This window comes from Hemiscyllium ocellatum, chromosome 42, assembly GCF_020745735.1.
Source record: "Hemiscyllium ocellatum isolate sHemOce1 chromosome 42, sHemOce1.pat.X.cur, whole genome shotgun sequence".
NCBI lineage: Eukaryota > Metazoa > Chordata > Chondrichthyes > Orectolobiformes > Hemiscylliidae > Hemiscyllium > Hemiscyllium ocellatum.
The window spans coordinates 30,356,538-30,380,240 of NC_083442.1; the positions used below are offsets into that span (position 1 = coordinate 30,356,538).

A 23,703-nucleotide genomic window follows, 5' to 3' on the forward strand; every position below is an offset into this window, starting at 1 on the left:
ACGCTTGATTCACTGTCTAATCAAGAACTTATTTACCTAGCCTTAAATATACACAAGGACTCTGCCCCCTATCTCGCTGTGGTAAGGAGCTCAAATGACACTCAACTATCAGAAAAGCAAGTCCTCCTCATCTCAATCCTACATTATTCTGAGACTATGCCCTCTGGTCCTTGACTCTCCCAATAGGAGAAACATCCTCTCAGCATTTACCGTCAAGGCCCTTGAGAATCCTATATGTTTCAATGAGATGACCTCTCATTCTGCTAAATTCCAGTGAGCAGAGTCCCAAGCTGTCCTGCCTTTGCTCATAAAACAATCCCTCCATGCCAAAGACCATTCTAGTGAAAGTTCTCTGAACTGCCTCCAGTAAAATGATATCTTTCCGTAAATACACCAGCAAATCTACACTCAGTACTCCAAATTTGGTCTTATCAGCATCTTCTACTGTTGTATTCTTTTGTTGGCATATCATTATATTCCATATTTCTAAAAAATGTTATCTCATCTAATCTTATTTTTCTCTAATCATGTCGATTTTATTTTAGTTCAGGATTTTCCACTCCTTTATGAACAGTAGGTACAGTGACGATGGATTAATGTTCTCACCTTTCACAAAATTCTACTGTTCTCATCTGGACCTGTATTCCTAAATGTGGGAGCATATAGAAATAATCTAGCCTTGTTGGCAGACATAATGATCCAGTAGGTGAGCCAGTCAGGTCTGCAATGTTTCAGGATTGACTAGCCAGCTTGGCCTATGAATGGAACCAAGAGAGGTAAATCTATTTGGTTGAGGTTATCATCATTTGGCTCCTGAAAATGCTGCAACTACATGCCCTACCGAGTAAACTAATCCTATCTGACAAGCAGCAGGAAACTTACAAATTACCTGTACGGTACTGATAATTTACATAGAGACTGGATGTAAGTTTGCTTGCTGAGCTGGAAGGTTTGTTTTCAGACATTTCGTCACCATACTAGGTAACATCATCAGTGAGCCTCCAGTGAAGCACTGGTGTTAGTGAATCGGTTTTTATTTGTGTGTTAGGCTCCTTGGGTTGGTGATATCATTTCCTCTGGTGCTGTCATTTCCTGTTCTTCTTCCGAGAGGGTGGTAAATGGGATACAAGTCAATGTGTTTGTTGATCGAGTTCCGGTTGGGATGCCATGCTTCTAGGAATTCTTGTGCATGTCTCTGTTTGGCTTGTCCCAGGATGGATCCATTGTCCCAGTCAAAGTGGTGTCCTTCCTCATCTGTATGTAAGGGTACTAGTGAAAGTGGGTCATGTCTTTTTGTGGCTAGTTGATGTTCATGTATCCTGGTGACTAGTTTTCTGCCTGTTTGTCCAAGGTAGTGTTTGTTACAGTTCTTGCAAGATATTTTGTAAAAATTGTCTGTGCATAAACTAATGTCATTTATAAAATACCTTGCAGGAACTGTAACAAACACTACATTGGACAAACAGGCAGAAAACTAGCCACCAGGTTACACGAACATCAACTGGCTACAAAAAGACCTGACCCACTCTCACTAGTACCCTTACATACTGATGAGGAAGGACACCACTTCGACTAGGACAATGCATCCATCCTAGGACATGCCAAACAGAGACACACGCGAGAATTCCTATAAGTATTGCATTTCAACCGGAACTCTATCAACAAGCACATTGACCTGGACCCCATTTACCACCCTCTGAGAAAAAGAACAGGAAATGACACCACCAGTAGAAATGATGACACCAACCCAAGGAAACCTAAGCACAAAAATAGAAAGTGGGTCACTAACACCAGTGCTTCACTGGAGGCTCACAGATGATGTTACCTAGTATGGTAACGAAACGTCTGAAAATGAACCTTCCAGTTCAACAAGCAAACTTACATCCAGACCCTCAATCTGAGCTACGAATCTTCTCAAAACCCGCTTACACAGAGACTGGTGAGATATCTATTGGTTTGCAATTTTGCGAACATATAGGCACACTAAAGACTGGTTTAACTAACTTGTGCTTAAACTCTCTACCTGACTAACTGAGGTGCATCCCTGAGAAGGGAGAATGTGCACTTGCGTATTAATCATGTGAAATTATATCTGTGATTTTATATGAAGTTTCAAATACGATGATGGACAATGAGCTGACCAAAAAGAAACCTAATGAGGCAATGATTTATAAATGAGCTGGTATGAGTTTTAACTGTTGACAGACCACCTGACAAAGTGATTGGATTAAAATCATCACTGTTTGGTTCTACGATTCTAATGGCCACAGAGGCATATACGTAAAAGGCATCATAAAGATTGGGGTTAGGAAGGCAAGTTGATTTTTCCATTCTTAGCTGACAGACACAAATTCTATCCTTTTTCCTTACTCACCCAACAGAATCACAGAAGAGATTGGTTAACTCAGTATGGATTAAGGGTCACAACAAAAACACAGCACATTTACCCATAGAGCTGGCCATGAAGTAACTTGGGTGAACATCAGAGATTGCTTTTTGGGAAAAAGTGTTGGACAAAAATAAGTAATATGGAAATTATATAAGAGTTTACCTTGACACAATGTGTAAAACAGAAAGGAGGAATTTGTGTACAGCAGCAAATTAAAGTTACAGAAAAACAAATGGATTTTTTTCAGGGATTCTTATGCCAGGAATTGAATTGGCAAAGCAAATGGATTTAGTGCAGCATTGCAGAAAGCAAGGAAGTAATGAGTGAAAGATGTGCCTCAGGGTAAATTGGAAATGAAACAGATACCAGAAGGAATACTGTACAGGCTCTGACAGACTGTACAAGGCCGGGCAGGGAGGTAAGTAAGTATATAGTAGAATAATGTTGTGGTTCTGCTCGCCGAGCTGGAAGTATTTGCTGCAAACGTTTCGTTCCCTGGCTAGGGAACATCATCAGTGCTGTTGGAGCCTCGTGTGAAGCGCTGCTTTGATGTTTCTTCCGGTATTTATATTGGTTTGTTCTTGCCGCTTCCGGGTGTCAGTTTCAGCTGCAGTGATTTGTATGTGGGGTCCAGGTCGATGTGTCTGTTGATGGGTGTTCTTGCCGTTTCCGGGTGTCAGTTTCAGCTGTAGTGGTTTGTATATGGTGTCCAGGTCAATGTGTCTGTTGATGGAGTTTGGGGATGAATGCCATGCTTCTAGGAATTCTCTGGCTGTTCTCTGTCTGGCTTGTCCTATGATAGTGGTGTTTTCCCAGTCAAATTCATGTTGCTGTTTGTCTGAGTGTACGGCTACTAGAGATAGCTGGTCGTGTCGTTTTGTGGCTAGCTGATGTTCATGGATGCGGATTGTTAGCTCAGAGTAGCCATACACTCAGACAACCAGCAACATGAATTTGACTGGGAAAACACCACTATCATAGGACAAGCCAGACAGAGAACAGCCAGAGAATTCCTAGAAGCATGGCATTCATCCCCAAACTCCATCAACAGACACATTGACCTGGACACCATATACAAACCACTACAGCTGAAACTGACACCCGGAAACGGCAAGAACATCCATCATCAGACACATCGACCTGGACCCCACATACAAATCACTGCAGCTGAAACTGACACCCGGAAGCGGCAAGAACAAACCAATATAAATACCGGAAGAAACATCAAAGCAGCGCTTCACACGAGGGTCCAACAACACTGATGATGTTCCCTAGCCAGGGAACGAAACGTTTGCAGCAAAAACTTCCAGCTCGGCGAGCAGAACCACAACAACGGATACCCGAGCTACAAATCTTCAATCAGATTTTAAATAGTAGAATAATATATCTACTATTGCATTTATTTCACTCCTACTAAAACACAGTCAGTGCTCTCACCTGATGAGATCCTGAACCCTGCTGATGCAGAGCTCACTCTGTGAAAGGTTATATTTTGTTTCTTGCCCAGATTTCTTAGGTGTCCCAGGATGGCTGTTGGCCTCAGGAAGATGGTTGGCCAAGCACCCAAGCACAGTAGCACAGGTGTGCAGGAGCCCTGTGGTCAGCCCTTCAAACACCTGCTTGCTCACACTCTTTCCAATGATAGCCTCGTCTTCAGCTGGAACAAAAAGCTGAAAAATCGGGGAAAAATAGCAAAGAATCAGAATAGAACACTCAAATTCAATCAGGGCTTTCAGGCATGAAAACTGAACATTTCTCCAATGTAAAAGCACTTGTACACATCCTTGGATTTTTGCCCCTGATTTGAGAAAACAAGCTTTGTCCCCCACTCTTTCTCTAACACTGATGAGTGTCTTAGCATAATATACATACATATCCAAAGTACAAATGTGCTTTGCCTGTGTTTACTGGCCTTTCTGCAATTGTATTCATTCTATCACACTGTTGAATACAGCTTTTGAGGTGAGAATGATTTCATTACTTAAATTTGAAATCAAAACATCAAATATTTTAAAGAAATGTAAATTACATTTTCCCATTTACTTACAATATGAAACTGAGATTTTCAATGCATTAGCAGAACCAGCAAACTCCACTCCACCACTGATGGTTATGCAAAAGACTATCTAAGCCCCAAACTCTAACATCCTTTGTTTTTCTATTTCTTTGGGGTGTTTCTTGATCCCCATTCTTTGTCACGACAATATCTCCTTATGTGGCTCAGTATCAAACATTTGATAATGTACTTGCAAAGTATCTGAGGACATTTTTAAACCAAGGTTAATTGCTAAATTCACATTGTTAAAGGTGCTATATAAATGCAACTTATTATTTTGCACATTTGATAATTCTTCCTCAATGTGAACGGTCTGATATATCCACGTGCAGATCTCACTGCCAGCATGTATCCTAGGTCTTTGGTTTACCATCAGAACTCTCTGCTCCATGGATCCAACCAAGATGCAGAGCGCAGCATTTCCAGGTCCTTCTAGGTGGCACCCCTTTCAGGAACAAGTCACAATGCAAAAGGACCTTTCACCAATCTCTAACCATCAGACTTTTGAAGTCTGATGATCATTTCATAGATAATTGCTGATTTTGCTGTTCAGCAGAGACTAAGATTTTTCAGGGGCCTCTCAGGGATCATGCCATGTCCTTTATGCATAAAGCATCTTAGTTTTAAATTTCATAAGGTACACATGGTGATGGATAGAAGTCTGACCAAAAAGAAACCTAACGTGGCAATGTTTTATATATGAGCTAGCATGAGTTTTATGTTTTTGCATCTGTTGTTGATAGGCCACCTGACCAAGTGAGATTGTTAAAATCAGCACTAATTCAGGTACATTTGTGATTCACAACTTATAATTCTTAAAATACTTAATCAGAAATTTGAATGTATGATAATAGAGCTTCAACATCAAAACTCTCCCAAGAATTTACCTATGATAAAATTGTGATGAAAATGATGCACAGCTCTTCTCTTTTCCCTAAAATAACTTACCATGAAGCCTTAGCCATTTCTTCAATGTTTCCATTTTGTTTGTATGTACTTTGATTCCATATCTCAACAGCTGCTCTGTCGTAATGTCTTTGCCTCCCTTTGCAGCTGAATGCAACTTTTTGGTTAGTTTTCACTTTTAAACACACCATCTTAAAATGTTTTCTTTCTTCTCCTCCTTCAACAGGTTCTCTTATTTCTCTTTCAAATACTAAACCTTTCTTTTTGTGTTCCACCCCGCCCCCTCCTGATTTCAGTAGAAACCACTTTGCCTTTCCTTAAGCTTGGTTAATCTTTCCTCAATTTTGTTTTGACCTTTTGTGACTTCCCTTGTATACTCCATTGGCTCTTCTGTACATGAGCTACTGTGTCAATATCCACTGGTCAGAAATAGAACAGCTAGTTCAATAATGTGCAGCTCAAAAAACTAAATTGTGAAAATCCTCAGAATGCTAAATTGCCAGAGTATTGCCCACCCTTTTGGTCAATTAGACACTTTGAACTTAGGGAATCAAACCTTTTTCACAAAACCAAAATGTTTATTTGGTCTTAAATATGGACCACAATTCCTTTACATTAATCTTTTGCTGTGCCAAGTTCAATTGATGCTCCTAAAAAATTATTTTTCCATTCCATGAATAAAATGATGTGATGACACTTGAAAATACTCAGAAAGTACTCTATTAGCTGTAATGCACTTTGGGATGTCTGAAATTGTGAAAAGTATGATATGGATATTTGTCCTTCTCCCTTTGATGTCAATTAAATATCTGCTGCCTACTTCAAATCTTGCCACATTCAATAATAAAGGTGCATTTTTTATAAGCTAATATTCTTTTCCCTCTGTTTAAGAACATCCTTGTGAAGTGCTTTGGGATGGTACACTGTTAAAGGTGCTACATAAATGCAAATTGTTGTTGTGCAAGGTTCTTATCCTGTTTGGGGTGAAGTCTACTACTTTTGAATAGGTTTATCAGCCACTTCAAAGAACAGTTTTATTTAAGGTCAGAGTTCACTGTTTTTCAGCCTATCAATTATAACCAAGTATCTTCACTGTGAGTTGTCTGATTTGGTTAAATCTGCTTTTCAATAAATTATTCAAGCACAAGGTGGATCATATCACAGGCCAATTCTATCCTCACTCGGTGTGCAGAAAGAAATATCCCAAAAATCACTTCACAGTGATCAAAATTCTGGACTGAAGTATTTTTCCCTCTCCAGTCAAGGAACACTGACAGCAATATTCTGCATCTTGCAGATGGTTCATAGCGATGGCACCACGTGTCAATGTCATAACAAATCCTACTGAAGGTGTTCTAAGTCCTCTTCCCATTAAACATTTCCAGTGGGGTTTCTTAAAGCTGCATTAATCATTGCTAAACACTCTGAAAAATGTTTTAGTTCATTATTACCAAGCATCTTTCAAATCTGTAGCTAGTTGGGTTTGCAATCAATTGCTGACCAAATTACAAATGTGAAACTTTAAATCATCTATTAACATGGGAATACAGCCAACAGATATTATAATCTACATCAAGGTTGTCAAGCTCGTTTTCACCATTCTTTACACTGAGTTGTAAGACATATCATTTAAGGTGCTGGATTCTTATTCTCAGACGCTTTAATGTAATTTCTCTCCCTTCCTCTTTTATGGTCTTAGTAAGGTAGAGACTCTTCTCTGTCGTACACAATGAGAAGCATCTGTTGCAAAAGTATACAAATCCTTTATGTTTAGGATGATAAGCCAGCTGCAAACCCTCCTTTAACATTTTATGATCTGTGCTTCATCTTAATGGTTTCACCCTTTAGCTGAAAGGGGGTGGGGAATAAAAGGTATCTTAAAAGGCCAATGCGGGAGAGTAAGATGAAGCACTTGAATTGTCAAGCACTTATCCTTTATGTACATAACAGTAAGACTTGAAAGGAGAAATTTTTTTAAAAATGTATGTATGGACTCCAAACTATGCAGAATGCAGCAGTTAATTGCAGGCATACAAAATGAAGATTCTACTGACCAATATATGTGAAACACATGTATGTGCTTTCAGGAAAGATTGATTTTCACAACTCTATTTGGCAACTTTACTGCTAACTACTTTTTCAAAGACATGATACAGAACACATTTTTCCTTACAGTGATGCTTCTCTTTAAATGTTCACTGAAGGATTACTTAAGGGTTGAATTCTTGCTAATAAATGGAAACAAGAATACTGTTTTTGACAACTTTGGATAAGCTGTATGCTATCATACAAAATTATCTAATTGTCTTTTAAAAATTACATACTTACAACATTCGTAAAGAAACACATTTCTCTGTCAATCAATCCCGTTTGTCCTTCATGACACTTCTATTTTGTGAACTTGCTCAACAGATCCTTTATGCCTTTCATGCCCTTGCTCTCAGTAAATCCCTCATGGTCTCCCAGCCCAGACATTCCCTTAGTGTAATCCTTACATTCATTTCCTTGAATCTGAATGTCACACATTGGAGCACGTTTGGCGTTGTGGTATAGATCTGGATTAACACATCAAGCTCAAGCTCTCTTCCTCTATAGCTAACTGCCTCCTCAGATCCCTATCTTGCACCACTCCATCAATACCTAAACCACCAATACCAAGTGCAACAATCACTTGGATCTCTTTGTTCCTAAGATTAACATGCATTCGGCAATTTCTGGCACCACCTCCTTTACTGTATGCCTTATATTTCACCGTCTACTCTACAATTATTGCCCATCTTCCTCTGGGCTCTCTTCTTGCCGATCTCCTTCATCCATATTCTTGCTTTTTGTCATGTCTAGTTTCGTTTCTCCGACAATTTACTCGTCTCCCAGGCTCCAGATTTTCCATGCTCCAAGACTGCCAAAAAAAATCAATTGATCAAACCTTGTGCATTACCTATCACCCATCACTGTTATACTTCATGCTTTACCCTAGTCAACTATTGCTTAAAATATTACACTGAAAATATCTGTCTTCATGTTCTAATCCATCTTTGACTTTACCACAACCACCCATGTATCCCATCATATCACCTGGTCTTCTGACTCTGGCTTTAATTTCTATTGCCACTCTTACACTCCACTGTTGGTGTTTTTTGTTATCTCAGCTTGTTTTCTGGATTCTGTCTCCCTGAACCTTTATCCCTTTCCTTATAACTTCTTAGAGCCACCTTTTCCAACAAAACAAGAACAGAAGTTGCTGGAAAAAAAACTCAGCAGCATTGGCAGCATCTGTGCAGAGAAATCAGAGTTATCATTTCTGGTCCAGTGACCCTTCATTAGAACTAATGGTAAATAGGAAAATATTGGTTTATAAGCCAAAGATAGCGTTGGGGGAAGAGGGGAGGAGGAGTAAATGATAGGTGAGGATAGAGCCCAAAGAGAGAAGAGCAGTTGGACAAACAAAGGAGTGGATAACTATCTGGCTAGGAGAGTGAATAGTTGTTAATGGATATTGTTAGTAGCTAATAATATCTAATGTCCGATGGCAGAATAAGTGACAACAAGGCCTGGTGTGTGGAGTTGGAGGCTGGAACATGGGAGAGTTCAGGCCCTAAAATTATTGAACTCAATATTGAATTTGGAAGGCTGCAGGGTCCCTAAGCGGAACATGAGATGTCTTTCTTCCAAGTTGCACTGAGCTTGGCTGGAGCACTGCAGTAAGCCTGAGACAGATGTTGGCCAGGGAACATTGTGGTGTGTTGAAGTGGCAGGCAACTGGAATTTCAAGGCAGAACGTGGGTGTTCTGCGAAGTGGTCACCCAGTCTATGCTTCTAAGCATCCGGTTCTGCAGTTCCAACAAAACTCAACTTAAATACCTCTGGTTTGCCGCCTGCTCTTCTATTAATTCCATTAATGAAAAACAATGTATTGATTGTACATTGAAAGTAATTGGCATTTTTCTTTTTAAAAAATGAATTTGTGATTGTTGCAGTGCCTCCTTATTGCTAGGTTAATTTAATAATGTCACCAATGCTAATCCCACAGGTTATAAAGGAAACATTTTGCTAGCACAACAGCTGACCTAGAACCATTTGCTCAAATTAAGCACTTGGAAAATTCAGGGATTACCCTCAACCCACATCTTGGCTACTGAATCTGCCTCCATTGGCTACTGAATCAGAGTGATTCCAATCCGATTCTAAATCTTCTCCAATACAAGCCAATACTATCACCTCTGTAATACGACCTGCATCTGCTTTGGCTCAGCCCAGCTGCTGCCAGAGCCCTCATTCAAGCACAATGCTTTAAGGGGAGCAAGATAAACGATGTTTTGGTTGAGGGATTGACTGGGATACCGTCGACAAATATAACAAGTTACATTTAAAGTACAGCAGGATGCACATTTAAAGTACTGAATTATCAGCATGGAACACAAAACAAATTTGTGTTATAGAACTTCAAACTGGAGCACACTGACATAGTGGTCAGTGAATTTCTTGGTCAATCAAGGTGACTTCAAATTCTCTTCTCTATTTCCAACCAGTCACAAGGTAATTATAGTTATGGATGGTGGCTATTGTAAACTTATTTACAAGCTCTATCTAATTCAACAAGCAGCTGGATAAAGTACACCACTAATTATTCATCTGCAATGCACTAATAGAGCCAGAGTCAATAAGCAGAATATTCCAAAAGTTTGCAACATGGTATCTAGGAAGTGAAGACAAAAATAATATTTGTCTCATTAAAACACAAACCATCAGGGAAGAAGTTGTCCCAAGTATGTTGAACAAAGTAAATAGTAAAGCAGAAATTATTCATGCATATTATTCCATTATCTTATATTCTGTGTTTCGAAACACAAAATTACTAAACAATTATGTAATGAAAAACATTGGTTGCAGATTCACAGTCTCCCTTTACTCCCTCACTGCCAACGGAATGTGGCAGCAATGCATAACAATGCTTCTTCGACGGTATTTTTCAAACCTGTGATCTCTACCGCCAAGAAAGACAAGGGAAACAGATGCATGAGAACACTACCAATACGAGTTCACCTCTAAATCACATACCATGCTGACTTAGAACTTCACCACTGTTCCTTTGCTGCCACTGGGTCAAAGTGCTGGGACTCCTTTCCTAACAGCACTGTGGGCTTTTCTGTACCATATAAGCTGCAAAGTTCAAGAACTCAGTTCACCAACACCTTCTTGGGTACAATTAGTGACAGGCAATAAATGATGACCAATCATGAACAAATGGTCAGAGAACAAATAAATGATAAAAGAAAGCTCCTTTGGCGTTTCAGAACAATTAGGTCCTTAACAAAGGAACAGGGAAAACGACTTTCACAATTGAATTGTGATAGTAATATTAAATTATAATTTTAATAAAATTAGTATCGCTTTATGAGAAATTTCTTATCAGCTAATAATAAACTCCTCCTATGGTGGTCTCACAAGAAAAGCATGTGAGATAATGCTGCTTTTATCTCCTTCAAGTCAGGGAACCAGGATACTTAAAGTTTAAAAAAAATGTTTCAGAGCTAAACATTAAAAACACATTGTGTCTAAATCTTTCAAATCGATTGTGTAAAAACTATAGACAGACTCCTAGAAATAGTCAAGATTTTTGTTAAGGTACACGACCACAATATCCTCAAAAAGCAAAGTTAAACAATCATGGTCAAGCTAAGAGAAGGTTTATCCAAGTGCAAAGTAAATCCAGCAGATTAGGATAGCTAATAAATTGAAAAAGGAATCCAGGAAAATTCTCTTAATCAAAGAGCAATTAAAATGTAATACTCATTTGCAGAAGTGCAGTCGATATGTATAAAATAGATGCACTTATTGGAAAATTAAATAAACACATAATTGTTTATCTGTTCGTTTCTCAATCTGGTAAGGTTAAATAAAATAGGATTGGGAGAGGAATGTATGCATAAACTCTAGCATGGAACTGTCAGGCTGAATGGCCTCTGTGCAGTAACGTCTTCATAAACCTATGAAGAGGTTAGCTACTTGAAGCTTGTTGTTCAGCAATTTAGCACTCATGTGAGTTCTGTCACATATGAAGTGCTGAAGGATGGCCTCCTCATGTGTAATTAGGCATTAAGTACGTGTACTAGTTCAGTCACTGGGGAAAAATGTTTTGGCTGAACCACCAGCAGGTCCATAGTTTTCAATCCATTTAATTAAAAGTCTAATGTCTGAAACAGTTCTTACCAGCTATAGTGATCTTGATAGTGAACTAAATAAGAAGATTCCAGACTGAGCTGAAATTCCTTCCTTTCTGTATCAGCTAACGATCTTTGAAGTTACATTTAATTTATTCGGCATGTATTATAGTTACAGTGCCCTGTTTGCTTTTTGGTGCCAGCTTTTCTGGTTAATTATTCAATGTATGGACATAGTTTTCCAATTAAACTACAGTTCAATTCTGGAAATTACACAGAAGACTTTCAAGTGAAGTTTCTTTCTAATTTAAACATTCTTGACTAAACATGTTTTGATTCTCTTTAAAAATGATTGCAAGCATCTTTCATATATACAACTCGTAGCAGGCTGGTCAGGCCAACTGAATTCAACTCTTGCTCTTTCCTCCATACAGCCAATTCCATCACCTCTCCTCCAATGATATTCAATTAAAAGAAAGCCAAACTAAAACTAATCCCATTATCTGCAATTCCTTTACTTCTCCTCTTTCCCTCAAGCCATTGACCCTGCACAATTCCACCTCCTCCTAGGCTAAATAATCTGTTATCATAATATGAGCTGAAACCAAACACAGGGTGACTATTCAAATGTAACACATTCTGTCCACATCTCTTTCCTTCTAGAATAGGGAACTTAGCAAAATGAAAGCAGGCTTCTTGCTCATTTCCCTCTTTCATCAGTCGTCCAAGGTCATTTGCAGCTGCCTAATCGAGAGCAATTAAATCACCTTGGACTGTTATTACAACCTGGTCTTTGTAGTATTGATAGTATTCTTACTCATCAGTTCCATGGGAAATTCTGCTGATTGAGACCACTGGTTCTTGACTCTAATACAATTCAGATATATTTTTAATTACATTTAACATGTTTAGCTTTCTTATTGAAAAGAATTACAACAGATCAGCTCTTAGGAACAATCTCAATGTAGACGACCATTTACAGGTACAGTACTCTCAAATCTGACTTCCCAAACTGGTTACAGGAATACTTTACAGAATTATACTTGCAGAATTGAATACATTTCAACTCCCACCAGATAAGTTAACATATGGCCCTTTTCTGACATCAATACCATATTACTTGCTCTATGCCCTACATCATAACAGTGACTGCACATCAAAAAGCAATTCATTGACTGCAAAGTGCTTTAGAACATCTTAAAATCAGGAAAGGTGCTATATAAATGCAACACATTGCTCCCATAAAAGCCAAAAAGATGTCAGGTTTATTTACTAGTCTCCAAAGAGTGAGCGGACCTCAGCTAGGGGAGCAATGAAGGTGCTTTGTTTTGTCAGAGAACTTGGGTTATGCAAGGGACGAGAGCTGGGGTTTTCTGATGGCTAACTGCTTTCAGGAAAATGAAGCTTTTTTGAATGCTTTTGTAACAGCCTCATCTGCCAGCACAGCAACCAAAGAATAGCCTAACGCTCATTATGGATTTCGAACAGGAGCAATGACTGAGACATGGATAGGATGTTAGAAGTGACCAGGACCCATGAAACAGGTTCCTTGCAAGAAGCAGTAGCTTTGTGAAATAGGACAGAAAATCAAATGAATAAACACAACTTCTTAGCTTTTGTTGAACAAATTTCTATACTGAAATATTCCTATAGAAAACACTCAAAGTGTCTTACATAGAATACAACAGAAATTTTAATTCCTGAGGAAGGGGAATAGAAAATATTTCACAGTCAGAGATGAAAAGTTATACGTGGTGTGAGAAACACTGCTTCCACAGAGACATTCATCATAAACAGTACATTGTGATTAACAGCAGTATAAAATCCAATGTCCTGTGCAAAGATATTAAACAATTGGGGGAACACATACTTTATTGCATTAGGAAAAGTAACCCTTTAGCAACAATCACATTTCATTTCTGCGAGTTAAACCCAGTACCATCTGGGTACATCATCCATGAATGTGGAATCATTGGTTCAGGTACACTGCTATAAATGGATATTTTATACAGTTAAATAAACAAGAACTTAAAAAAATGTAACTTAACTCTTCTAATTGCCTTTTCAGCAATGAATCATTGAGACATGGAAATCACAGCTATGATACTAGCGTGCTAACTGCTTTCAGTCACGTCAGCAGTAAGCTGTCACTACAATGGGCTCAACATTCCGAGACTAAGGAAAGAAAAAAAAATGCAGCTTGGGCTCTTATTTCTGACCTCTGTACTGTGACACACTGCTTTCAGCTGTGTAACCTCAGTCTTTCAAATAGCAGCCACCACTTAACATCCAGGCTCACACTTGAAGAATATAGTTCAGGAAGGCTGATGATGCCTTTAGAACTGCACCCTAAGAGGAAGTAGGCAATAACATGGGAAATTGAGGCAAAATCTGTGGGAGCACCTGTGAAGCGAAATCTGAGTTAATGTTTCAGGTCCAGTGACCCTTTCTCTGAGGAAGGGTCACCGGACCTGAAAAATTAACTCTGATTTCTCCTCACTGATGCTGCCAGATTTGTCGAAGAGAAGTTGAACATGCAGTAATTGGATTGTGCAAATTTTATTCTTTATATGTTAAATCATTTTCCTATTCCAATGATATAAAATAACGTTTATTTTTCAACAATAAGTTTTAAGCAATAATTATTTGAGTATTTTGATCATCACATGCTGCTCATTTTTGTAATTCTGATTTCTTTGCAAACAAATCAAGCAGCTTATGAACATGGTAGGATTTCTTTTGCTCAATAATCTAGCACCAGACTCTCACCTCCACATTCCCTCAAAGAGGTCTGCAGTGAAAGAATATTTCCAATGAATGATGGAGCAAGAAATTTAAATTTAGAATCTAACCTGTCTAGGAGGAAACTGACAGGGTAGGATCAGCTACTTGTTTCACACTTCATGCTATTCTATTTTCTGATCCTATTCCTTTCCTGCTGGACAGGTTAGGCTAAAATTATCCCCATGATATAAAACCTGTATGAATGAAAAGAGTTAGCTAGCAATGGGAAATGTGAATGAATTTTGTAAATCTGAGTAGGCAGCAAGGGACACCAGTCAAGCATTTAATTGGCAATAGCTATCTGAGAGCCAATGGGAACATGGGAAATAGAAGATCACATTGGTGCAAGTGGTCCTCCACTGAGACTACATTGTTTGGCCCCTAAGTGGAGAGAACTTTAGCCTACACCAAATTGTGCTACCTAATTGGGAAATAATTAATGCAGGTGCTGAGTACCTATAAAACTAGATGACTCATATTGAAGGCAAACCCTATCACTTCTGAACTTGCTGAACCACATAACTCTTTGCATCATTATTTTAAAACTTTCATCTTTACCTTCACTTCCCCCGTTATTTCATCCTTCCCTTCCTCTTTAACCTTGAGTCTTAAAACCCTCAGCCATTTTAATATTGTATTCCAAAACTACCTCCCTAAACACCTGCATGTTCAAAAGTCTCAAAACCTACTTCCATGTCTCAGTCACCTCTTCTCATTCTCCTCCTGCTGCTCACAATCCATTTATAGCCTTGGCATAACCCAATCAAATAATTTACAATGTTAAAAGTGTTGTATAATTAAAAGATATTCATAATATTGTACTATTCTTATGCTCTCTATGCTCAGACACACAACATATAAAGAGATTGGCAGGTAAGTCAAAAATATAACATTATCTGGGATGAAGAAGGTCAAATTATTTTTTTCAAAACTTCAAATACAAATGCCTGGAATATGACATTTTTTCAGAAATAACCAAGGTAAGTTAACTCAAAAATAGAAAATACACGCTCCATAAAACATACTGGTTCCCAGTTACATGGATGAAAACAACAGCTTTTAAGCATCTTTATAAGAACATAAAAGTATATCAATGGCAGGTACATGCAGGTACTGACTCCTACCGTCAATTGATGCAGCAGCAGTTCCATTAAAAAGGTGATCTTGTTACTGAACAGAACATAGAAGCAGTTGTCATAGCAGCTACGACAGGCAAAGCAGTATGCATTAATCACATTGCACAGGGATCTGCAAAAAGAAAAAGTCAGTTGAGCTTGTATTTGCTTCAAGACAATATCACAAGGCGACATTTGATTGTTAAAATATGAGCTGTATTAGGAAGACTTTTGTCCCACTCCATACCTCCCTCCCTCAACACTTTTCCCATCTCTCCTACAGTTGCTTGAAGCTTGCTGGAATGTACTTCCATGGGTATCATTCAATTGTTCACTGTGTACTTCAGCCGAACCTAAATGTCGTTGGAAGCTTTATGATCAAGAAAGCATTAGTTCAGGTCAATTCTGGTTTGTATTGGACTTGGCAGAAATTATTGGCTATCCATCAGGCCATGAATTAGATTCTGAGCTTTTATTTTCTCTGAACCTTCTTGATACCACCCTTCTGTCTAAAGTTCTCAGAAATCAAGCCAGTGGTAGAATCTGTTATTTCCATGATTTAAAATCCTCCATTAGTCAGAACATCAAGTATAGGAATTGGGATGTCATGTTGCTGTTATACAGGACAATGAGACCACTTGTAGAATACTGCGTACAATTCTGGAAAGTTGCTGCTAAACTTGAGAGAGTACAAAACAGATTTACAAGAATGTTGCTGGGATTGGAAGATTTGGGTTATAAGGAAAGGCTGAATAGGCTGGGGCTTTTTTTTCCTGTAGCTTTGGAGGCTGAAAGGTGACCTGAAGAGGTTTATAAAATCAGGAGAGGCATGGATAGGTGGAATAGCCAAGGCCTTTACCAAGGGTGGGGGAAGCCCAAAACAGAGGGCATAAGAGGGGAAAGATTTAAAAAAGGATCTGAAAGCAGAGGGCAGTAAGGGAATGGAATGAGCTGCCAGAGGACATAGTGGAGGCACGCACTGTTACAACATTTAAAATGCTGGATGAGTATATGAATAGGAAGACTTTAAAGGGATTTGGGCCAAATGTTGGCAAATGGGACTCTGTCAGATTGGGATGTCTGGTCAGCGTGGATGAGTTGGACCTAAAGGGTCTGTTTCCATGTTGTATGACTCTACGACCAACACCCTCCACCTACATGCATAAACAGTCAATGATTTCCTCTTCACTCCTGAAATACTTAGATTGGACTAAAATTCCATTAGCATCTGCTCTCCTACACAGTTTGCTATTAATGACTCCTGACAAAAAATTAGACAGAGTAAGTTGGCAACACTTTTTGGGTGCCATCATATCTAATCCTGATCTCATCCCAGTTACCAGAAAGGCACCTGTTTCAGTAGGGGTTGCTGGGTGGTGATCAAAAGTAACAATTCTAGCCAAACATTTCCTTCTTAGCCCAAGAACACCAGAAGTAAATTGCTGTGACTTCAACGGTCACCCTCTCTTGAGATAAATACAGATAATGAATGAAAACCGATAGCTCAGTTACATGCCTGTCAGAAAACATCAAGTATACTTTTGAATGACAAACAAAAGCATCTGGTGAAAGAATAGCATTTGTACGTCCTGTTAATAAGTGATGAATATTTTAAGTCTCCCTTACTGCATAAATCAGCAGTTATAATAAATTTTTACACAGATGAGGTTTGCGTTACAGAATGTATCTTTATATTCATTCTTGGGATGTATGCTGTAGGGATACCCCATTCTTTGGCCTGCAGTATTTTAAAACATGATTCAGAATGCTAGAAAATTATATTACAAAACTCATGTAATTTTCTAGGAGAAGGGGAGAACCGCAGATGCTGGAGACCAGAGTCGAGAGTGTGGTACTGGAAAAGCACAGCAGGTCAGGCAGCATCAGAGGTGCAGGAGAATCAACGTTTTGGGCATAAGCCCTTCATCATGCTCTACCTACATGCATAAACAGTCAATGATTTCCTCTTCACTCCTGAAATACTTAGATTGGACTAAGTGTGCTTTACCAGCACCACACACTCAACTCACGTAATTCTCTGACGAGCAACAAAAGTTAGACCAACGCTGGAGCAAAAAGCTGACAGCAACAGAAGGAATGGAAAAGTAAAAGTCTGAATTGAAACAATTTTTCACAGGTGTACGTTGTTCAAAACAGCTTTATTGCCATTGAAGTACTTTAAATGTGATCACTGCTGTAATACAGCAAACCTTTTATTAACCTGCACTTATGGGATCAGGAGTGAACCAGTTAATCAAATATTCTGGATGGTCAAGAGATTTGCTTAACCACAGAAATACTGACCAAGCAAAGCTTTAAGACATAAAAATCCTTAAAAAAAAATCAATGCAAAAACATCTCCTGAAATCAATTTAAAACACACACAGTTAGTACTAGAAATGTAATACAGAGGTGTACACATCACTGTTATACTTTATTGACAGCAAAAATTCTTGGACATTGCAGTAGATCTCAGTATCTGAGGAGTATAATTTTTGCAAATTTATCAAGAATGTCGGTTGATAAGGCTCTAGTTAAACAAAGTTTGCTGTATGAGAAAATTCAGAAGCAAATATGTGCACAGTAAGGTTTCACTTCAACAAGAATTTCCTAATATATGTCTGCCTGGTACGAGTTGAAGGATGAATATTTATCACAGCAACCCTCTGCTCTTCATCAAATAGTACCATAAGATCTTTTACACAACCCCAAGAGGATAGATGGGACTCCATTTTGACATTGTATCCAAAACTTGAGAGCCTTCAACAGTGCTCTTTGTGCTCCCTCTGAAGTATCAGCTTGGATTACGTGCTCAAGTCATTGGAGTGAGAAACTGAATGAAGGTTCACTGTAGAATCAATCTCCGGTCTTACCAGTGAAATTGTGATTACAATCTTCAAATCAGATCTGAGATATTAGCACCCACCTTGAACTGACATATGGAAAAAAATATATTTAATTTCCTCTATGATGGGCAAAACTACTTCCCATGATAATATCAAGCCACGTTGAGCAAGTTTGACCACTGGAACCAACTTACTCAGTGTTATAGCTGAAGCAGATAACATGGTACAAGTGGATTCATAATCTGGCTTGGGAGCAAAAACGAATAGCAAATCAAATGAAGGAGATGGAGAAGTCAAGACATTCTATAACCTTAACACCCATTTAACTATCCCAATACCTCTATGTTCAGAGTCAAATTTACCTGCCAATACTCGTTATCAAAAGTTTTACTATGTTAAATGTGCAAAATAAATGAAGGTTGTTCTTGCTATTGATCACTCTCCAGTGAATCCTACTGGACAGTATGTTTTCTTTACTTTTTTTCCTGGACCGTACTTACAAGAGGACAGGATCAGACTCAGCTGTGGTTTCATTTATGGTTTATTGGACTCCTGTCAGTCATTGTCTAGTCTTCTAAGGATGGGCATGTCATTAAGTATCAGAGTATTCAGGAACAGCACTCCAATGATAGTTAAAGCTTTTGACAAACAAAGGAAGAAAATGTATGCTTTAATCAATGGTAGTATTCTTGCCTCAGATCCACTCAAAATGTGGGCATAAACCAGACTGATTTCCTTTTAAGTTTATTTACTCGTGGATGTGGGCTTTGTTGGCTGGCCAGCATTTATTGCCCATCCCTGGCTGTCTTGAGAAGGTGGTGTTGAGCTGCCTTCATGAACTGCCACATGCTCTCCTGCCCATAAAGGAATTCCTGGATTTTCTAACAGTGAAAGAACAGTGATATACTTCCAAGTCAGGAAGTTGAGCAGCTTAGAAAGGAACTTGTAGAGGTGGTGTTCCTGTGTACCTCGATTTTTATCTTTCTAGATGGAAGTGGTTGTAGGTTTGGAAGGTGCTGTGTGAGGATCTTTGGTGAATTTTTGCAGTGCATCTTGTAGATAATACACATTGCTGCTACTGAGTGTTGGTGATGGAGGAACAGGAACAGTGGAGCAATAGTAATCATTCCCATTTGCTTCAGCTATTTTGCGATTCTGGATGGCAAATTCATTGCCAAATGCCAACATCCTTCAAGAAATTTGCAAATGGTACTTTGGTATACTTAGTTTCAAAAACATTTCCATATTAATGCTGAAACAAAAAGATTAAATATAAGCACATAGGTCATGTGCTTGGAAGGAGCTGTCTAAGGATCTTTGGTGAATTTCTGCAGTGCATCTTGTAGGTAGCACACACTGCTGCTACTGAGCATTGGTGGTGGAGGGCCTGGACACTTGTAGATATTTCATTACAGTACTGAAGTGGTGCTGTATTGTAGCCATATGTGATAAGAAGAAAAATGTAAAATAATCTAGGCAAGTATTCTCATGAAGGGCATGAAGTCGTCCAATTGTTCTTGTTGATATTTATCCAACAATCATGACCAAGAAAGTCAGGTTATTTGGTAATTTATCACATTTACTTGTTGCTATGATATGTAAAATGGCTGCTAAGTCTGCCTACGGCATAATAACATCAGTGACTACCGTCAAAAGTAATGAACAAGTTGTTGAGAGATTTAAGACATACTTTATTACGGGTATGAAAGATATAAGTACAAATTAGTTAATTTGGTTTTCATCATTAATGCTAATATGCTGTGGAGAATTCCTTCTCTCACATTTTTATACATGAAATTCAGGACTGTTAACCAAACCACTAATTAATGACTATATTAATCCTTCAATTGGTTTACCATCAATGCAAGGTAAAAAGATGATTTGTTTTGGAATATTTCAATGCTGGATGTGTATTAAACAGCAAATATGTTATTAAATAGATCAGCAGAACAAGTATGACTTCTAGCTTCACAATGGTCATAAAGGAATTAGATAAATTAATATATGACTGACTACAATGAAGTGAATCATCACTGTGAAAATGTCTTGCAAAAGAAAGAATAAAATTGTTAACATCTCAATACAAGTGTAGTGATTTAGCATTTCCAGAGATTAAAGCTCAACTGAATCAAACTCTGATATGTGCAACAGTTGCTATGACCCACTGACTTTACAATTTTGCCTACATAGGTTTCTTGTGTACAAATCTAACTAATTAATACATTCTTCCTTCCTCATGCACAACAGTACAAGGTATTTTAGACTTTAAATGGTTAGATAACTTTTAAGAATGATAACAATAATTAATACATATTAATTATATTTGTTTTTCTTTAAATGAATAAGGTCTGCATACTGGCAGAATGTGAATATGTCATGCAACAGATGGAGGATTCTATTTACTAACGCCTGGTCGTATATATGGTCAAACTTGGCAATGCTTTTAGAGACAAATTACAAAGTAGGATTCTAGAAAAACCTTTTCAACAAAGACACTTTTAATTTCTTAAACATGGCAAGAGTGATTTTGAACATAAGTTTACTACTTTGGTCTTTCAAGTTTTGAACCTTACACTCACTTTTAATGATCTCTTTCTGCTCCATGTTTCTGCAAGTCTATCCTGCAACATCTCTGTTTAAAGCATCTTCAATCAGATTCTACGTTAAAGATATTGGGGTCTCCTTTTGGAGATCCTTTCCAAACGTGACCATTGGTGCAACTTTAAGATTGTGCTGTTCCTGGCTCTGTCCTTTCCTAACATCAGGAAGTGGTCATGTACTGGCCATAAATAGTAAAAGTATGAGTTCAGAGGCCAAGGCTGGATGCAAAAAGGCAGAAATAACACAAAGTGCAGGTGGCAGAAAGCACCTTCAGTCAGAGGATCACTCATAAGAACTGCAGTGGTTCAAATTGTAGGTTCAGCAGTATGTCTTATAGCAACAGGGGATAGAAAATTCGATGCAACAATTCAAGTGTCACCGACATCTTGTGAACAAATACATTAGAGTATTCTGCCGACATTCATTGCTGAGGCTCATACAAAGCACCACTGCTTGCATACTTGAGAAATAATACCGAAGAAAAGGCTCAAACACATTCAACAGGAAAATTTTAAAATAAAACACACAGCAACAAAAAAGGAAGAAACATGGAAGAATTCCATTAGCAAAATACAGCATTTGAGGGAGCAAGGTTTTCTTCAGTTAATGAAGCCAAGCAGACATCTTATTCCTTGGTGGATTCTGTGCATAAAACTAACATAGAAATGCTGCATAAACAGAATAAAGCAGGCCCCAGGTGGTTTCTAGTGTTAAATGGTAGATTAAAACCAGTACAACTAATTTCTTTATTTTAATCTTATTAGAGTAACAACAGCTGTCAACTGTCACAATTTACTCACAAGCCCGAAATGACAAGCTCAAAGTACTTGTGAATTTAGATAAGGTTCATTGCTAAAGACCAAAACATCGTTTCTCAAAATTGTCTCTATAAATTAAACAGCATTATTATGGATTTTTATATTAATGATAAAAAGAATAAAATGATTTCTTAAGATAGTAATGCTTTGTGGCTTCTCTCAGTTAATATTTACATTGAGGTCCTCCAGCAAATTTTCATCCTTCCTTGGATTGAATTACACTTCAGGGAGGCGGTGATGCAGTCATCCAGAACCTCCAGGCTAACGTTGAATGAAAGGGGATGTCATTGAAATACAGACAATTCTGACAGGGCTGAACAAACTGGATGGAGGAACAATGTTTCCCCTGATTGTGGGGCCCAGAACAACTGGTTGCGCTTTCAGGACATGCAATGGGCCATTATGGTCTAAGGATTAAATTCTTTACTCAGAGTTGTGAACCTCTGGAATTCTCTATCACACAAGACTGCAAAGGCAAGTACTGAATATATTTAACAAATGTGTTAAGAGGTATGAGGAGAGTTTGGGAGTATTGCGTTGAGATACAGGACATGGCCAAGTTGAACAGTGGAGCTGACTATATGGGTTGAATGGCCCACTGACCTATTTTCTATGCTTCAACATAAGCTCTGAAAGCAAAATTATGGTCATTGCAAGGTGGTGAGGAGCATTATTTAAGTCACTTATCTAATTCATTATTCCTGATTGTAGGAAGAAAACTATTGTCACATAAACATGTTAAAGTGATACCGTTGCAGGGAAGAAGATATAAGGAGCAAATGTGTTAGGGGACAGGAGTAGCAGAGGATGACAGAGACAGTGACAGTAAAGTAGATAGTTTATGAAATGAATGTCTTAAAATTTGACTAGTCCATACAAAAATACTGAGACAGTTAGGCACTGTATTCTCAAATTGATAAGAATGAAAATGGGAAGATCTAGTAAAATTACTTAGGAGTATAAGGAAATCTGTAAAGATACACCTGAATTGACTATGTTAGCTGGACATAAATGTGCCCATTGAAGAATCAGTATTATTAAAACAGCATTCTTATTTGTTGAGCCCAGAGAAACAAATTCAGGGAGAAACATAGATTCAGTCCTGGCTTAGAATCACATGATTGAATCTAGCCAAAGCAGCTGGCATTCATTGGGAGTGTTAATTTTGAAGTTGAATGGACCAACTAAATCTTGCAGACCATAAAGGTAAATGCCTTCACAAATACAGATTCCTACCTAATTTCTCAGTTAGAAGACTGTATCGAGTTGACAGTGCCTCATTTCTTTTTAAAACTGATCTATCCAAGGGTTACTGGCAGGGATTGCTAACATCAAGGGCTGAGGAGATATTTATCTTTCATATAAACCATTTGATATGGCAATTATGAGTCATGACACTTGGGTTTAAAAATGAATCAAGTCACTTTCCTCACTGACGCCATAAGTGAACCGGAGAAATGGGAATCCGATATCCTATGGCAGTCGGCCTGCGCAAAGGTCACTCTGTTACCAAGAACAAGACTGGTCCAAGACAGTGCCAGTGAAGAGGGCATCTAACTAAACACATCACGTTTATCAGTGATCTGATCTGTGAGGTCTGTGGTTTTGCTCCCCATGAAAAGCGTGCAATGGAGTTACTGAAAGTCTCTAAAGACAAGTGTGCACTCAAATTCATCAAAAAGAGCTGGTACTCACATCTGTGCTAAGAGGAAGTGTGAAGAACTCAGCAATGTGCTGGCAGCAATGAGAAAGGCAGCTGCAAAGAAAGATTGATCTGTACAAAGTTGTTACAATTAGAGTTCTTAAGTTAAAAAAAATCAAGTCAGAGTTGAAATACCGAACTGCATAGTTTATTCAGACGATGCTGTAATATATAGTAACACCTGGGATGAACATTTAAACAATTAGAAGTCACGTCTGAGCAACTACAATAAGTTGGCTTAGTGATAAATCTGGCCAAAAGTGAATTTGCAGTAGTAAGTGTAACCTAGGATATACTGTAAGACAAAGACAAGTGTTGCCAAGAT

The 23,703-nt window shown here is 38.3% G+C and overlaps 1 protein-coding gene and 1 pseudogene across 2 annotated transcripts in view; one reads left to right on the forward strand and one right to left on the reverse strand.

The window, feature by feature from the left end:
- scaper (S-phase cyclin A-associated protein in the ER) overlaps positions 1 to 23,703 on the reverse strand; it is a 324,173-nt gene that overhangs the window by 80,129 nt on the left and 220,341 nt on the right. For both annotated transcript variants that reach the window (XM_060853762.1, XM_060853761.1), the window contains exons 24-25: positions 15,421 to 15,544; positions 3,827 to 4,059 (exon numbers count right to left, since the gene is read on the reverse strand). In XM_060853762.1, coding sequence (XP_060709745.1) covers positions 3,827 to 4,059; positions 15,421 to 15,544 — 357 coding nt within the window. The remainder of the gene's footprint in view (positions 1 to 3,826; positions 4,060 to 15,420; positions 15,545 to 23,703) is intronic.
- LOC132834787 (large ribosomal subunit protein eL36-like) lies at positions 23,134 to 23,449 on the forward strand (annotated as a pseudogene).